We start from the raw sequence: 19,038 nt of genomic DNA, 5'->3' as shown, positions 1-19,038 counted from the left end.
GTAAGGGAGCCAGGCTCCAACCTGAACGAAATGAAGACGACGGCTTGGTCACATTTTGTCTTCAATCGAGGACCGCCTGTCCGGTACTGATGTTACCCAACATGCTGAAATAGCTGTTCCAAGTATGTTTGAAATTGCATTGTAAACAATACAGATATAGGGGTAGATTCATGAAAAGCAAAATACACTCATAAAAATATTTTTTCATGATTTTGAGGTAATTTTTTCTTGAAGTCGAATCATATTTTTTATTACTATTCATTTCATTGATCGACAACAATGTCCTTATTACGTGTTCCCTGATTTCAGTTCATGAACAGCTTACTGGGAATAGGTGTTCCAGTTTATTGGGTGACGAAAGGACCGATAGACTACTTCGATCCAGACATTTACAAAAACTTGTGTGGAGGTTCCAATTGTTCGTCGAGTTCTGTAAGCACTCAACTATATATGGCGGCAAAACAAAGTAACATGTAAGTCGCTTATATTTTTTATCTTAAAATAATAATAATACTAATATAATAATAACGTCTTTAATACTACAACCACAAAAAAAATCACAAGATTAAGTTCTAACTACATATATAAAGTTATAGTAAAAGGCGAAGTTCGCAGCTATGCAAATAACTACCTTTCTACCTTCCAGATAATCACCCATAAGTTTGACAGCGTTATCAAATATCCCCATATAATGTAATATATTCAGTAGGAGTTTATGATTCAAAGAATCGAATGCTCTGCTGAAATCGATAAGAACCAATATCGTGAACTAACCCTGATCCGTTGCTCTCATTATGTCATCACTAATATGTAACAGTGCACTTGTACAACTATGACATTTTTTGAATCCAGACTGTATATTGGGCACCAATGAGTTTCTCTCAAGATACTCTATCAATTGTAATTCCGTTGCCTTTTCTAAAACTTTTGATACTGTTGGCAAAAAAGTAATTCCACGCAAGTCTCTAAACTCAGTAATAATACTTTTTTTCGGCAAAACCTTAACCACTGCACACACTCTTTCAGAAAAACAGATATTTATTATATGGGTTATATAAGTGATTATATAAGGACAGCATAATTTAATTAATCTCAAGTTCAATGGATCACATTCCATAGCATTAGTAATGATCTCACAAATAGTTGTGTAAACAAATACATCATTAACTTCTAGAAATTCAAAATTCCAATCATTTAATCGGTTTTTCTTATAGAACTTCAAACGTGCATCTGAAAGTTCAGAAAACGGGATAGTATTCACCAAAAAATCATTAATTTTTTCTGGATCCTTCAGATGTTCAGGAATATCTGTCGATATTATATTAACAATTTTGTTGTCTTTCAGAAGTAAGGTTTTTTTTCACGTTTTATTGCACCATTAACATAGTTGCACATAACTTTATAGAACTGTAAGTGTGCTGGTGATTTTGTCCTTTTATATTTATTCAAAGCTTTTTCTCTAGTACTAATCATTTTTTGTATTGCTTCAGTCAACCATGGGGCTCTAGGTTTTGCCACCCTTATATTTTATGGGGTGCATGCCTATCAAAAAGATTTGTCAGACAATTAATCAAAAAATTAACTTTTCCTTCTATTGAATCTTGATCAAATATCATGAAGAAGAGTGTGTTGAGGAGATCAATTTCACACAGATCAGCATTGAAGTTTTTGAAATTTCTATGTGTACATATCTTGGGACCTACTTTTTGTCCGCCTACTCTTACTTTGCAAACTACGAGCAAATGGTCCGTAATGCCATTTACATTTTTCCTAACGGTTATTGGATAAATGACACTCATTATAACCTAACATAAATTTATTACACCATTTTTTAACCTGAAACTACAGAACACAATATATAAGGTCTTTTTTAAATCTTACTATCTTGCTATCTTAAAATTTAAATAAAACAAGACGTGTGTGAGATATCAAGATTTTTCATTCGTTTGAAAGACCTAATAATGACATTATCTGTGGCCACGGCTTCTCTGAGTGGAGCGCATCCGAAACATCCAATTTTCCATGACTCTGGCGCATAAATCAGGATGGACTTGACCGATGGCATGGGTTATGTTGGCTTTGGCGACCGTTGTAGTTTACGGCTCATTCGCATACACCTGCGACTTGAGAAAACCCCACAGGAAAGAAAAAGTCTTAAGGGGTCGCCAGCCCAAAATCCACATCAAGCAGTGACTTTTTCGGAATCCATTGGACGCTCTTGAATCTCATGTTCGATGTTTCATCGAAAAATAAGGCCCAGAAATGGGCCTTATTTTTTTATGAATATTAGGGTCAGTTGCCAACTGCTCCAGAGACCATTCAGCGAAATAAGTCGATGTCAGTTCCTGAGTCAGTTGAAATTTGTAAGAGTGCAGACCCAAGTCACGACCCAAAATTCGCCAAGTTGTGGTCTCTGAAAAGCTGAATTCTTGTGAACGATGCGAAATCGAAAATCGACTGCCTTGGATTCTCTTCCATACTGTCTCAGGCAGCGGCAATGTTTTCGTGCTGGTCGATCGTTTTCTAAACCAGGGAACACCCACCACATCGAATCGTCCTTTCGGTAGGACGATTATGGCGATCGTAAAATCGGCGAAGCGCGCAATGTTGCCCGAACAGAACGCCTATTTTGATAAAACAATTTTATCATTTGCACTTGTTGTTGAATGCTATATCCGTCCATGGTTATTTGGCAAAACAGACTGAATAAATGACAACTAATTTGATGGATGTAGCTTCAACAAGATGGCTGTTATCAATTGTCAAATTTCGGAAGTCCCTGTTGGAAGACCCATAAACACCAAAAAGAACTAGTTATGTTGCTCGTTTGTTATGTTCCGCGTTTTGAGTACGAATCTGAAGGGAAAATGCGTCACTATGTTCTTTTATCGTTGATATGGCCATCCAAATGTCGAAAAAGTCAAAAATCACTTATTTCAGAAACACGCTTCTTGTAATGAAAACAAATAGCAGAATATACAGATACACTAAATATGCGCTTACAAAAATGTACAGAATGAAAGAGACTTGAGAACTATCTGTCTCTCACCATCTCCTAACGAACGCGCATGTAGTGTGACCATATCGAATTTAGAAAGCTCTTCCTACATTTATTTATTTATTTATTTGTAATACAATACTCTACAGGACATATCCCAATTACAGAGCAGGAAATAACAGAGTATAATAAATACATCACGAACAAGTGACTATAAAGACTACATATTTTATATTTATTATAAGTGACAAAACAATTATTTTAGGAAGTGGAATTTTATAATTGACAATTTGCTACTAAATATATCTAAATTATCGTTAACAGAATTTGTCACTTTACATATGATATGGATCGGAGAATTCTCCAGAACATTTATGCAAGATGTTTTTATATAGAAAGTATTCGGGTGTCTGGAACAGATTCTAGCAATGCAAATATTAAACTTTTCCAGTAATGTTGGGCAGTCAACTATGCTTTTGATAATTTTATAGGTTAGTGCAACACTATAATATTCACGCCTTTTGTCGAGACTGCAAAAGTTATGCTTTTGTAGCAATTCAGAGTGGGTTGTTCCTATTGGAGGATAAATGCCATCGGTTTTTAGGCTCAGCAGTTTTAAAAATCGTCGTTGAATTGCTTCTATTCTATCAATGTGATATTGATAAAAGGGACTCCACATAACTGACGCGTATTCTAACTTTGATCTTATGAAAGCATATAATAAAGTTCCTAAGGTCGAAGTTTCTTTGAAATCACTACTGTTACGTGCAATTAATCCGTACAAACGACAGGAGAAGGTTACAACATTATCGACATGCCTATTAAATGATAGTGCAGTATCAAATGTGACGCCAAGATCAGTAAATGTTTCTGGTCTCACCGTGGAAACTTTCTATTGAATAATCGAAGATCAAGATATTCGTTTTCAAACTGTAGGATATGACCTTACATTTATCCGGGCTCAGTGACAAGTTATTTCGATAACACCATTCTACAACCCATCCTACGTTTGCTGAGAGGTTCACACAATCATCTATGTTCTCAACGAGGCAGTATAGTTTTAGATCATCGGCATATAAAAGGAAAAACACATCTATAACATCTGCAATATCATTAATGAATATATTGAAGAACAACGGTCCCAGATTTGAACCTTGTGGAACACCGGAAGAAGCACTATATTCGGTAGATTTGAAACCATTGAGCTGAACATATTGTTTTCGATTCCGTAGATAGGACTGAAAGAGTTCGATTCAGGATGGAGATAATCCAAAGACTACTAGTTTGTACATGTTTAGTCATTTCCGGAAATAAGTACAGCTTATCATTTCAGCTTTCTTTCAAATTATGGATGATACATTTTGAATGACAAAGAGAAACCTTCGAAGAAACTTCTGAAATATGAAGTTAGAGGAACAGCTTCTAACCTTGAGCATGGTGAACTCGCAGGACCTATACCGCCCCGCTGTTCTTTATAAACCGTTTATGCGATTTGTCAGACTCTCTCTATAACAATGTATTTCTCTCTGTCCTGTAGTAAAACCCAAGTAATTGATAAAGATTCAAAAGACGTGATGTCAAAAATGGGAAATACTCCACATACTCGGCTTGATTAAAAATAAAAACTCACATAAAAGTAGTACCCGAAGGTCTATTCAATGTTAAATTGCTTGAGTTTAAAATATATAATTAACTGAAATAGGTGTCACAGTGACAAACTCTGTAAGAAAGTCAAGATATGCTTTCAGGAGAATGAGGAATCTTGTCTCATTTGATGTTCTTGAAATTGCCCACTATAGTTTGGTTCATTGTCATTTTTCATATGGTTCAATAATTTGGGGTACGAGTTCTTCTGCACTGAATGTCTTCTGCTATCAAAAAAAAAACTCATAGAAGTGGCTGAAGACGATCTCAGGAACCACACCAAGCTTTTCTTTGTTAAGAATCAATTTCACACGTATATAAAAATGAAGAAATGTTTTTAACAGGTGAGTAGATTCACCACCATGAAACAAGATACCAAGACCATTTTCGATTGCCCCAGGATTGCCGAAAAAAAGTAATATTACTGAATTCAGAAACTTGCGTGGAATCAGTATTCTGTCAACATTATCAAAAGTTTTGGAAAAGGCAATGGAATTACAGTTAAGAGAGTATCTTGAGAGAAACTCATTGGTGCCAAATATACAGTCTAGATTCAGAAAAGGTCATAGTTGTACAACTTCTTACATATTAGTGATGACCTAATGAGAGCAACGGATCAGGATAAGTGCACAATATTGATTCTCCTCGAATCATAAACTCCTACTAAATATATTTCATTATATGGATATATCTGATAACGCTCTCAAACTTATGGGCCATCATCTGGAAGGTAGAAAGCAGCACGTTTGGTTGGATTCTCAAGTGTCGATTAATCTGGAACTGAAGGCCGGAGTGCCACAAGGATCAGTTTTGGGTCCATTGCTTTTTACTATTTACTCGTCAACCTTGTTTGAAAAACACATCAACAACCTCATTCATTGAGCCTATGCCTTCCTCAAACTGATAAATGGTGAAAGGCACTGCTTATCAATAGAATTGAAAAATGTTGTGTGATAGTTAAGTACTAGCACAATTGAATTTTGCAGATACTGACAAGTCACTATGAACAAAAAATTCAGAAAGTCCAGAATTCTTGTTTGAGACTTATATATGGAATAAGAGGAAGAAACAGAATATCTCACAAGCTCAAGGAAGTTGGATGGTTAAATATGGAGAATAGAACAAAACACCATGCTGCCTGCCTCTCTCATTAGATTCTCTTATATAAAATCCCTTCGTACTTGCATAAGAAAGTGACGTTTCGAACTGATATTCATAATATTAACATCAGGTTCAAAGGCTCTCCAACACCACCCATTTTCACAACCCAGTTATTCAACGGCTCTTTCAGTTACCAGATAGCTAACTGCTATTCCTGAACTTTTAAAAAAATTGCCACCCTCCACTTATCGAAGGAAATATTTTTACTACTAGATTTCGAATAATTTCACATCCAAGTGATATCAACATTTTTTACAGCATTTTACTTCATAAAATTGGCTTTGAATTGAAAACAATTGTTCGTTTCAGCACATACTTGTCAGTTCAGGCAAGTTCCTGGTTGGACGATTTCAAGGAATGGGGAGAAAGCGACAGTTGCTGCAAATATTTCAAATCGAATGGATATTTTTGCCCCCACACTTATGGCTCAGATAACTGCGACCTTTGTAATTATGATTCGATGGGAAATATGACTCAGTACGAATATTTCAAGAGATATCTTCCTCATTTCCTCAACGACAATCCCGATCCGAGTTGTTCCAAAGGAGGACATGCTCCTTACTCAGGGGTAAGATTTGTTGCGAATGGAATGAGTGTGGTCTGTATCTGTTGACTGATCATGACCCATGTGTTTTCATTATAATTTTTAATGTCTATCTGTTCATGAATTTTCGTTTATATTCATCTATTCTCCTGCATCAATGTTGTCGCCTTCAAAATAATCTTCCATTTGTGCCAGCGCTTTTTCAAATCCTCGAAACATAAACTTGATTATTGAGATAACCTTCAGCTCTTTCGGCGAGGCGCTTTCAATGTTATCTATGCTTAAAAAACGACGGCCATCCATTTTGGAAGATAGAAAAAAGTTACACGGAACCAAGTCTAGCGAATAAGGAGGCTGGATCATCGTTATAGTATTGTTCATTTCCAAAAATTCACTAAGCAATGTAGTGTTGACAGATGTAGTATTTCGAACGGCGTTGAACCATTTGATCCCAAGACAATAATAATAGTAATGATAATTTTCATTTCAAAATATACCGACTATTACAGCTTGTACACAAACAACATACTAGTAGAATGGAATGATGTCAAAAAAAATTATGTGAATCTACTGGCATACTTACATACCATCACATATACTCATGCCTACTCATCACTATATACATTTCTATAATTCCGTTTGGTTTGAATAATTGCAAACACTATATAGTTCTGAATCTATTAATTAATTATCGACATTATTGCTTGATCTATTCGCGGGCAGATGGCGCTGTACGTATCCTCCTTGATATAATTCGAACTCATTTTACATGTATTTCTTCATTTGAAAAAATATTTTTTTTTATTAACACGTAACCCTCCTTTGCGCGCCTGCTGCTTTGGGCTTGGTAGCTGATTTTGGCTCCCTCGCGGAATCGGAAGATATCAAAGGTCATTTTTCTAAACAATATACTAGCATAGCATACGAAACTAAAAAATGAAAAATAAATATAGTTAAAAAAAATAAAAAGCAAAATTTTAAAGAACATCGAACTAAAAAGTTAAAAATATTTTTTCAAATAACCTTCAAACAATAACGAACGAAAAATACTAGTAAAAAAGTGTGAGCGCTTTGTCATATTTTTTGTATATCAAACTTTTTCACAATAATACTAGTATTTTTCGTTCGTTATTGTTTTAAGCTTATTTAAAAAAAATATTTCTACCTTTTTAGTTCGATGTTCTTTAAAAGCGTGTTTTTTATTTTATAAACTATATTTATTTAGATCTATTTATGGTCCTCAAATGCGTGATTCGATTAGGCAGTTTATTATACAGCTCCATTGACATGTAATGGAAAAAATCGGTTTTAATTTGTTGAGCCTATTATTCGAACATTTATGTCAGCATTTGTAAAAACCGAGGTTGGGTGTTGAAGTTTAAAAAACGATAATTATAAATTTCAGAAATATTTTAAGCAATAACTTGACTAGATTCGTTTGTTTGAAGGTAATTGACAATGTTTCATGAAAAATCTCATTAGTTGTACTAGTATTTTATTTCATTGTAATTTCATTTCAGGGTTTTTTTGCTTGATATATTTGTTATTTTCAGCTATTCATTTTTAATTCTTCTCTTTCAGTTATTTCAGGAACTTCAAATCATCTTATATAATATTAAACAATGGAAGTCCGAATTAATTAAATTCTTGACTAGATTCGTCGGGAGTTTATACTCAAATTCACCTCACTGTAGTTACCTCAAAGATAATGTATTTCTTCTATAAATATCTCCGGTAAACAGATGGTACAAGATAATTCCGTCTACTTCCGTAGTCACCGCAACGTTCTTTTATGGACACTAACAACGGTCACAGTGAACTGCAGAAGGCAAGGAGGTTGAGTAAATCTTGAAGATCACTTTTTATGTTTTGACTCCTACCAGACCATGTTAAGGCTTCCAAGCAGACATCCAAAATCTACCTCCCATACACAATGAGGTGAAAACGTTGATAGTTCTTGCCTAGAGCAGCAGAGTTCTTCAAACTCACAAAGGTCATCAAACTTCTTTGAAAACTAGCGAAGTTCAGTGTTCTGTTGCATTTGAAACCTACGTACAAAATTAATTTCACTAGGGAAGGAATGCCTGGGTTGAGTGGTTTCGTATATTCATGTCGCTCTAGAAATATTTATTCTCACAGGTTGAGAAAGCGACTAAATTAAGTTGTACATGATTGTTCTCCACTACAAAATGAAGGTCTTGTAAAAAATTCCTCCGACAGTAATTTACTCTACAGATATATGAATATATATGCTGTATACAGCTTTAATTATTTTTTTTTCATATAAATTTTGTTTGACCTAAGTTGAATATAAAGTATAATGCACAGAAATAAATCAAATATATTAATGCTTTCAGGGGATTAACTACATCACTGATGAAAATGGCATTTCTACCGTAATAGCATCCTATGTTATGTCATATCACACCGTAGCGAAAAATTCTTCAGACTTTATAGGAGCGTTGAAATACGCCAGATACATTGCAGAAAATTTGACAAAAACCATCGACATTCCAGGTGTTGAAATATTTCCTTACGGGTAAGAAATAATGATTACAGAGTGAAACAAAATAGAAACTTTTTGTTCGTTTTATGTTTTCATTGACCCCTATCAACTCATTTGATTTCATTTGTGATTTCCCCATAAACATTGAATGTTTATGTAGGAAACAACCTAGACATGCTGCACACTAAATTTCTGGGTGTAGATATAAATCAGGCTATTATGGAACATACTTATATACTGTGTGACGCAGACTTATGGTACACCCTCCTTTTTTTCTTTATTCTTTCACCTATTTTTACGGAACTATTAATATTGATTATGCTTACAAAGAGGCAATTTTTGACGTGATGTGAGATTTTTTTCATCTTCCGGTTTTTCCGGAAATCTTATCAACGTTTAATTTTCAAATAGAACACCCTGTATATTATTACATTTTTGGAATCTACACAATTTTCTGAATTCAATGATACCCTATACTTGATATTTTAAGTGTTAAGACGCTCGGTATATTTTTCGATCTTTATAATTTTTTATAAAGCCAGAATTTCTCATCTAAAACAATTTTTCTCAGTAATATTTTGACATTTCTGTGCCACCTACATTCATTTTATTCAACTTGAACTGTTTCTTTATTCATCTCAAGAAACAAATCTATTTATATTGGGAATTTCAACAGAATTCAAAACAAATGAAAGACGAACAAAACATGACAAACATTTTTTTCTTCAATAGTGAGAGTTTATTTCTCCAAAAATGTTTTTTTCAATTTATTTTTGAAATCCATAGAGATTTTGTACTTTTATTCTTTCTGGTTGCCAATTATAAATAACAATACATTAGTTTAGAATAGAAATACACGAAATATTCATCAGTTTCATCAATGGAAATCGCTACTAATTTCTCCAAAATATATGCAGATTTAAAAAACACTGTGTTGTTTTTCTAGTATTTTGTATAGAAATTGAGGAACTTTTGATGGTATATTGGTTTGTGGGCATTTGAATAAATTGTTGCCATAAATTGTTTCTTAGACTGCAAAATTTATTGTGTGATGAAATATAATAATGAAACTTTGAGAATAGTTCCAGAAAAGAATAAAAATTTGAATGTCCTAGTGAACGAAGCGGCAACCTTCAACTCCAAAGGAAAGGTGGGGAGTTTCCCATCTGCAAATTTTACTCATCTGTGACACCACAGGAATGAGAAACTCTAAAACACCAACTAGGATTTAGGGAGATCAATTATAGATGCCATTCACATAAACATTGACAAGCTCATGACCACAATATAGACAACCCCTTCAAAGATTTCAATTGTATAGAAAGAAAAAAATTAATAAAGGAAAATAAAAACTAAACATTTCGACAAAACTATTGGAATTAGCAAAGATTACAGTGAATGGTTCTCGAGCAATCATAAGTCGAAACATAAATGAGACAGAGTCGGTAGGGAGTTACTACCGACTATACTCAACAGTCTACAACATTGTAGCAAAAGCAAAGAAAGATGGAAAGAGCAAGGTGAAGAATCGAGAAAATCCTAAAGATTGAAAGCTGCAGATAATGATGTGAGAAAAGGGAAGAGTAAAATAAAATCGCATCAACAGAATACAAGAAATATTTTTCTTCGCATACTGCCAGAGACCTTATTTTCAACTCAGCTGAACTCTCACCTCTAGCGAAAAATAGGATATCTCTCTCTCTGTTTTGAAAGGTAAATAGAGAAAGAGACATCTGGATTTTTTCTCGGTGTGGAATATCAACTGATTCAAAAATAAGGTCCAAGAATGAAAAGTATTGTTGATAATGTTTACAAAATATCTTCGAATTATCGTGTCACGAAGTGTTCTGGCGATGCATTGAATTTATTGGAGACTCTGGAGACACCCTACATTTTGTTTTATAAGAGAGAGGACATTGTTAGGTCAAGATCTTCAGATGATGTGGTGCTGCAGGTTTTTGCGGGTTTTCCTGCAGCTGAAAAAGCAAATGCGCCAGTGGAATCAATGAAGTCGCCCCGGAGCGCCAATTAATTTTTATTGTTGTTTTTATTTTATGTTTATCGTTGTTTTAATAAAATGTTGATTATCGTACTATTGGATAAAGGTTTCCACTGGCAAAAAATAAAAAGATCAGGATATTTTTAAAAAAATGTTGAATATTTGCCTCAATGGACGAAATTTCAGATTCTCCTTTGAAAAAACTTTTGTTGACAAAACAAAAAAAATGTTATATTATCGCAACAGAGAGAACATGTCAAACTCAATCTTCACATAAGATGAATTTCACTAGTTCGGACTTCCATTGTCTTATATATAAAATGATTTGAAATCCCTGAAACAACTAGAAAAAAAAGAAGAATTAAAAATAAATAGCTGTAAATAACAATTATATTGAGCAAAAAAACCTGAAATGAAATAATAGTGAAATGAAATACAAGTAAAAATAAAACAATTGAACAAAAAATAAAAATAAATAAATACAAAATGAAAATAAAGATAAAAATAAAAAAGTGAAGAGATTTCAAGCCAAGTTAGTTTACGACGTTTCGATTGTTAGTATCCACAATCGTCTTCGGGTGATGACTGGAGTGATTCCTCCGACAGATGACTATTTATGGGTCGTTCGAGTACTTTCACTTATCCCCGCTTTCCATTTTTTCCGCTTCACTGGTTCAGTGGGAGATGACCGTTTGGCGGGAGTTGGCCATTTTTCGCTTGATGATGGGTTTCCATATGTTGTGTTTTTCTACGCTGGCTTGGCTGAATACGTTGTTGGACAACATGTATGCGGCTTCCTTGAATTTTCTCCTGAGCCAATGTTCCACTCTGTGTAAGATCTCAGCTTGGGACCACTCCATGTTGTGTTGATGGGTCCAAACATGGTCTGCTATTCCTGATTTGCTGGTTTCCCCTCGCTGTGTGTGTTTCTTGTGCTCGGCAATGCGAACATTCAGTGGCCTCTTAGTTTCACCAATATAGAATTTTCCGGACTCACAGGGTATCCGGTAAATGCAATTCTTGGAATCGCAATCCGCGTTTGGTGGCCTGATTTTCGTGAGGCTGCTACGGATAGTGTTACCAGATCTGAAGCAGGTTCTGATGTTGTACTTGGAACCAATTCTGCTTATCCTCTCCGATAGTCCTATGATGTAAGGAAGTGCAAACACTGATTGCGACGGCCTCTCTTCCTTGCTAGGCTCCTGCTGTCTTTTAGCCAAAATCTTTTCTACCACCGCCTTGGAGTAGCCATTCTGTTGAAGATAATTTTTGATGATGTCTAGTTCTTTCTCGAGACCTTCCTTCGTGTTACAGAGCCCGAAAGCACGGTCTAATAGAGTCCTAATAATTCCTCTTTTAGTCGATTGATGGTGGTTGGATTCGTGGTTCAGATACTGTCCCGTGTGAGTGGGTTTTCGGTATACAGATTTTTCCCACTTAGTGTTGGTCCTATTCACCAAAACATCTGAGAATGGCAATTCGTTGTGGATTTTTTTCTCCATTGTGAAAGTGATGGAAGGTCTCACGCTGTTGATGTGTTTCAGGAGGCATCTAGTTCAGTATTCCCATGGTTCCATATTATGAAGGTGTCGTCAACATATCTCAACCAGACTCGAGGTTTCTTGTGGGCTTTTTCAATGGCCAGAGTTTCAAACTACTCCATATATATGTTGGCTATGACTGATGAAAGTGACGATCCCATTGGCAGTCCCTCATCTTGTGTAAAGAATTCGTCCTTCAGTTGAAATAACAGTTTCGTACACAGCATCCTAGTAATTCCATAATTACTTCTATAGGTAGATTCGTTCTCTCTTTCAGGTTCCCGTCTTCGGATAGCTTTCTCTGTATGATTTGGAGTGCTTCTTGGATCGGAACGTTGGTGTAGAGGATTTCCACGTCGAAACTAATTAGTTGATCTTCCTGTGTGAGATCTGAGAAGCTGAGATCTTACACAGAGAGAAACATTGATTCAGCAGAAAATTCAAGGAAGCCGCATACATGTTGTCCAACAACGTATTCAGCCAAGCCAGCGTAGAAATACGCAACATATGGAAACCCATCATCAAGCGAAAAATGGCCAACTTCCGCCAAACGGTCATTTCCCACTGAACCAGTGAAGCGGAAAAAAATAGAAAGCGGGGATAAGAGAAAGTACTCGGACGACCCATAAATAGTCATCTGTCGGAGGAATCAGTCCAGAAATCACTCGAAGACGATTGTGGATACTAACAATCGAAACGTCGTGAACTAACTTGGCTTGAAATCTCTCAACTTTTTCATTTTTAACTTTATGTTCATTTTGTTTTTCTTTATTTTTATTTTTTGTTTTATTTTTACTTGTATTTTATTTCACTATTATTTCATTTCAGTCTTTTTTTGCTTAATATAATTGTTATTTATAGCTATTTATTTTTAATTCTTCTTTTTTTCTATTTGCTTCAGGGATTTCAAATCTTTTTATATATTAGACAATGGAAGTTCAAATTAGTGAAATTCATCATGAAACATTGTCAATCACCTTCAAACAAACCTTCACAGAAGATGATTTTATGTTTGGATCCTACGTGGACTGATGAAAAAATAAGATGAATTTTCAAATTTCCGGGCTGAATACATTCGATTATTCTTTTTTATGCTCGTGTCGAACATATATTCACTGTTTGAGCTGTTTAGTATATGTTTAGTTTATTAGTTAGAGGCATAAAAATCAGAAGTGTTTTTCGTATTCGGCGATTTTCAGCTATCAAACAAAATTGATCAGAGAATTCGCATCAAATTTTGTGTGAAAAATGGAAATTAGTGATCTAAAACACTTGAAGTGTAATGTTGACAGTGGCATACGGTGATTGTATCCTGAGTCAGAAAGATGTTCACATAGGGTTCAAGCTTTTGACAGAAGGTCGCGAAGATGTGAATGACGACGCTCGTCTTGGCCGTCCCAGCACATCATCCACGGATGGCAATGTTGAGAAAGTGGGGAAAATTTTTATGGAGAATCGTCGAATCACTATTAGAGAAGTTGCTGAGGATGTCGGCATATCGTCGCATGAGCATAGCTCAGGAATTGTTGAATGATGTCAACGGCTATCCAGATTTGCTTAAAAATGTCATAACTGGTGACCAATCATGACTATATCGCTGCTCCGGAACAACAATTACGTAACTGCATATTTTGAAATTGTTCTGGAGGCGCAAAAAACTAAAATGTATTACCTTTACAATTCAATAATTCTTGAATGTGAATAACTTTGGCATTCAACTCCAGGCATGTAATACATTCATGGGTATATATTACAAGGAATTAGAGGGTATCAAAAATTTCATTTGATTTTGGGGTTTTTTGGGAAGGGTTTCGGTTTCATTTCTGCAAATGCGTCATTGCACGGAATGTTTTTGACTACTTCTGTTGCTGGTATAGTACCAAAAAAAAAACAATTAAATGAAAATTGCCCTAGAAATATTATTATTTAATTTTTTTATAAGGTAAAAACTTCATTTGTGAAATTATAAAACAACAATAAAAATTAATTGACGCTCCGGGGCGACTTCATTGATTCCAGTGGCGCATTTGCTTTTTTAGCTGCAGGAAAACCCGGAAAAACCTGCAGGACCACATAATAAGAACTTGACCTCAACCAGTTTTCGAATATGAAACATAAAAAAACATAAATATAAAAAATATTGAACAAAACAAAAATTATTCCCAATTAATATAGAATGTTGATCATTCAGTCACTCAGAATTCAGTCTTTCACTATAATGTACATCAGACAACATGAAAACAGTTTTAAGACAGATGAACAAAAAAATAAAAACAAATGAAATGAATTATTATTTTTCTCTACCAGTCTACGATTTTGAATAATTTCTTCAGGTACAGAAACATTACTATTCATCACTTCTACATTTCCTTGAATTGAGTTTTTGTTTTCCTCTTGTTCACACATAACATCAATATTTTTGGGAGGTGAATCGTTGTATATTTTAGTCAGTCCATGATTTTCAATCATTTCTTCTGCATTTTCCCGAGTTAAATTGTTTTTTCCTCAAACACTCTAGGCTTTTTAGTTAGTCTGGTTCGTTGTGCGGCAATGCAGGTCTCGCCTTTCAGCTTTAGATTTATGAGGTTCATATTTATCTTAGTACGTTCACTCATTTTATTAGACCCTGTAATTATTGACGATTGTAAGTAGCAAAATAATATTATTAATAAAAATTATTGTTTTGACCATAAGGATCATTGACCCAGACAGGACGCATCTGTATGTCACACTACCCAAAAATTGTTTAGTGCTACAATAATGAAACTTACTTCGAAAAACATGCGTGTCTCACTCAGAAGAACAACGACACAACGAACACTTACGTCAATGTTGCCTTGAAAATGTGCGATGGAGCCGTCAACTTTTTGTCCTAAACTACATATAGGTCACTATTCCACCGAACTCGTAAGGCCACCATCTGTGTCTATTGCACAACTTCCTCTGAAGTGATTGGACGATCAGCTGATAATTCAACAGTGGCTTCTACAGTTCCTTCGAATGCGGGTGAAGTATCTGGACTTCTCTATGCACTTAAGTCCATTTCGCAAAATTTTGCATGTCATTGTTGTTCCGGAGCAGTGATATGACTATGACATCAAAACCAAAGTCCAATCGTCTCCATGGAAGAGCCCAGGAGAGCCAAAACCAAAAAAGCACGCCAAATTTGATCAAATGTCGAGGTTTTGCTTACTGTTTTCTTCGATTTCCGTCGTAGCGTAGTTCTTGCCACATAGTCGAACGGTCACAAAAGAGTCTTCTCTTGATGTTATGCGCCGCTTTCTAGAAGCAATAATAAGAAAACGTCCGGTATTGTGGAAAATCAATCCATGGCTTCTGCATCATGATTTTGCACCTGCCCACTCGTCATTGCTTGTTCGTATTTTTTCCCCTAAAAACAACACCGTAATCATGCCTCACTCACCAGATTTGGCCCCAGATTGAGAAGATACCTAATATCCGAACCGCTTAGAGCTCAAGAGCATATGAGAACTGCTTTGAGGATTGAGAAAAACGCTAGCACAGTGTCATACTTTTGAAGGGGACGAAATAAAAAATGATGGATGAATAAATAGTTTTTTGAAAAGATGAAAATTCACCGTATTTTTTCAACAGACAGCGGCAGCGTTTATTCCGATCCCAATGACGTTGGTGTTTGAAACTCTATCAATACCAAATAAGAAAGTTAGTCTTCAACTTGGTCTAAGTTGTCCTAGTGGGCTGGGCAACCCCATTTTACGGTAGTGAGGATTTACTTTGGACGGCCACGAATCAAAAAGTTGATGAACCAAACAAATTTATTGATAAATATAACACAGTTATATTTAGTGGTGCATTGGAATTATTCATTTGGGTACTGAAACCTTTTTTGGGAAATACGCCTTCAGCAATTCGAATGCAACAAAAAACAAAGCTTTAAAATCACTTTGATAATTGTTAAAGAAGTTGCACTTGTAATTATGATAATTTTTTTCTCTCCTGTCAAACGGCATCGACTAGTGTAACCATTAGCTTGTAATCGGTGAAATTTATGTTGATAACTTCCTGAGTGACTTCTAGCAGTTCCGTTAACCATGTAACGCGACATAATCAATACAACTATAACTAGATAAATGTTCACGAGAAAAATAGCTGCCGGAGCCGAACTCAAAATCAAGACCCCAAGATTGAATCCAGGTACTCCACCACTACGCCCATTCATCTCCAATAATTTTTTATAATTATTTATTCTCCATCAAACAATTACAAATTTTATATTATTCACCTCATACGAAAAAAGCATATGAAAAAATCCATTCAAGCTAGGTATACTAACATATTTAATAATTTTGAATAATGTCAAAGTAGGTGCACTTTTAATGAAAACTCTAGCACATCTGTGAGCTGGAGCTACTGCATGAAAATTAATTTTCTGTACGAAGGAAGTGCCAAAAAACTATTCAGATTTGTCTTTGAAGTTTCTTGTATCGTACATCTAGTTTTCCTCGTTATTTTTACAACAAATTTTCAATATTCCTCAGGGTTTTTTACGTATTCTACGAACAATACCTAACGATATGGGCTGACACTCTGGAGTCCTTGGCGTATGCATTGTTGGGTGTTTTTGTAACGCACATGATCTTCACTGGATTCAGCATTTTTTCTTCTGCGGCTGTTACTGTCACTGTGATTATGATAATCGTACATATGATGGGGCTGATGTGGGCATGGAATATATCACTGAATGCTATTTCTCTTGTGAATCTAGTCATGGTGAGTATTAAAAGCATTGTAGGTACTGAGATAGGTAGGTATGACCGAGGTGTGTGGGTTTTTTCGACCCTTCACTGTAACTCGCGAGTGTTTTTAGCTTCCTAATAAAACCGATTACTTTATTTTGTGAGTGATTTTTCACGTCAGCTGGCAAGAGTGGGACTTTGCCAACAAACACTAAAAACCTGATCAGGTCCGCGGCGAAATAGTCAATGCTCTACCAGGGCCTGAATTTACCCATGATCAATAACCTACTCCAAGGTTGGCATACCAAGGAGTAGATGGGTTTCCCCAATCTAATGAGGACCTGATTGGCGATTAATCTGGGACACCTTCGTCAGATAGGTAAGCAATAAATGTGTCGTTTGGGCAGTCTCTTCAGAGAGATGCCCTCCTCTGGATACAGAGATACTACACCTTCAACCAGGAAAGCTTTTCCTGGTCCTTTAAGGTAACCAGTAGCCATCTAGGCTGTAATTTACAGCTCTGTAGTGTCGTACCTGCATACCATCTTCTGCAATATCCTCTATCGCAGCCCTGAAGAAATTCTAGTTGATTGAGATACAAGATTCACACCTTGATAATCACAGCAACCTTCACATATGATTGCATCTGTAAATCAACTATACCTAACAATTTATGAGGTTCAGCCATGCAGAGCGTTTCGACCTCTGGTTCGAGTGAATCATGGTTTGAGCATAAGCATTTGCTTACAGAGTCGGATTCTTTGGTTGCTCCATGGTCCATAAAAGGTCCCACGAGTAGTTAGGAAAAGAAGAACCATCACGAAAAACCCCGCATTACCATGACAAGGTGTTCTACGACGAGATGGTGTTCGGTATCTCCAAGGACCCGTTAGTAACACTGAGTGGGCTCAGAATCATACATCCCTTTGGCACGGATACACGATCTCAAGTATAAGGCCGTCAATAGGACGGACTCTAATTTCCACAAATGACATATCATCTGGCATGCGGTACTAATATAGAATTGATTTCAAGGAGAACTGTTCAACATGTTAGAATCGAAATCATATTTTCAAAGTACGGTACCTAGTACAGTGGAAAGAGTAAATCAATCAGTCCACAGTTCTTTGTAAAAGACTTCGCTGACTAATGATCTAAATGACTACGTAACTCTTCATTATTTTAGTATCACTATTTTTCGGGTTTGAAATTTCGGGCAGTCGATTTTTGAAATTTCTTCCTGACGTTTCGCTGACACGAGTGGCTAGCTTCTTCAGAAGCTACATGATTAGTATATCTATGATGACTGGGTATTACGACTGCGTGAAGCGTATATGTTGACCCAGGTAGTTTCGTGTGCTGATACTTGTACCTGTATTGGCTAAATTGTCAATAATATTCGTTGACCCTTTTATACCTGCCGTTATATTTTCTATTTTTGAACTCCTAACAATGGGATTCCATATTCCTGTTGACATTATCTGTGTGTTTGTAGATCTCTAATTTCTGAAGTACCAGTCGGCTATGGTATCCCAGGTTGGGGAAAATGGGCTTCGTGTTCTCAAACAAAATCCTGTGGTTTCCTTCACTGAGTGCGTGTTCCGCCACAGCCGATTTGTCCGTTTGGCCTGGTCTGCAGTTTCTTTCATGAATGAAATCGAACACGGAACCCACTGCCCCCAACCAGGGATACCATAGCCAACTGGTACGGAAGGCAATAGAGATCCATAAACACACGGATAATTTCAACAGGAAAGAAGAAGCGAATATGGAATCCCATTCTAGGAAGTTCAAGAATAGCAAACCTCATGACGACAGGTAGAAACGGGTAAACGAATGTTATTAACAATTTACCTAATCCAAATACAGGTGTCAGCACACCATGAATACGCTTTACGCAGTCGTAATACCCAGTTATCGGAGATAA

At 35.8% G+C, this 19,038-nt stretch overlaps 1 protein-coding gene across 2 annotated transcripts in view; it reads left to right on the top strand.

The window, feature by feature from the left end:
- Nucleotides 1-19,038, top strand: part of LOC111502706 (NPC intracellular cholesterol transporter 1 homolog 1b) — a 111,637-nt gene that overhangs the window by 82,439 nt on the left and 10,160 nt on the right. For both annotated transcript variants that reach the window (XR_012466989.1, XM_074181005.1), the window contains exons 18-21: nt 310-473; nt 6,113-6,371; nt 8,705-8,886; nt 16,914-17,145. Coding sequence is in view for 1 of the 2 variants with exons in the window: in XM_074181005.1 (XP_074037106.1) it covers nt 310-473; nt 6,113-6,371; nt 8,705-8,886; nt 16,914-17,145 (837 nt within the window). In the remaining variant the exon portion in view is untranslated. The remainder of the gene's footprint in view (nt 1-309; nt 474-6,112; nt 6,372-8,704; nt 8,887-16,913; nt 17,146-19,038) is intronic.

This window comes from Leptinotarsa decemlineata, unplaced genomic scaffold, assembly GCF_025532065.1.
Source record: "Leptinotarsa decemlineata unplaced genomic scaffold, Ldec_3_MD MMD2_tig00026307_RagTag_RagTag, whole genome shotgun sequence".
Taxonomy (NCBI): Eukaryota; Metazoa; Arthropoda; class Insecta; order Coleoptera; family Chrysomelidae; genus Leptinotarsa; species Leptinotarsa decemlineata.
This window is presented reverse-complemented; position numbering and strand designations above follow the sequence as displayed.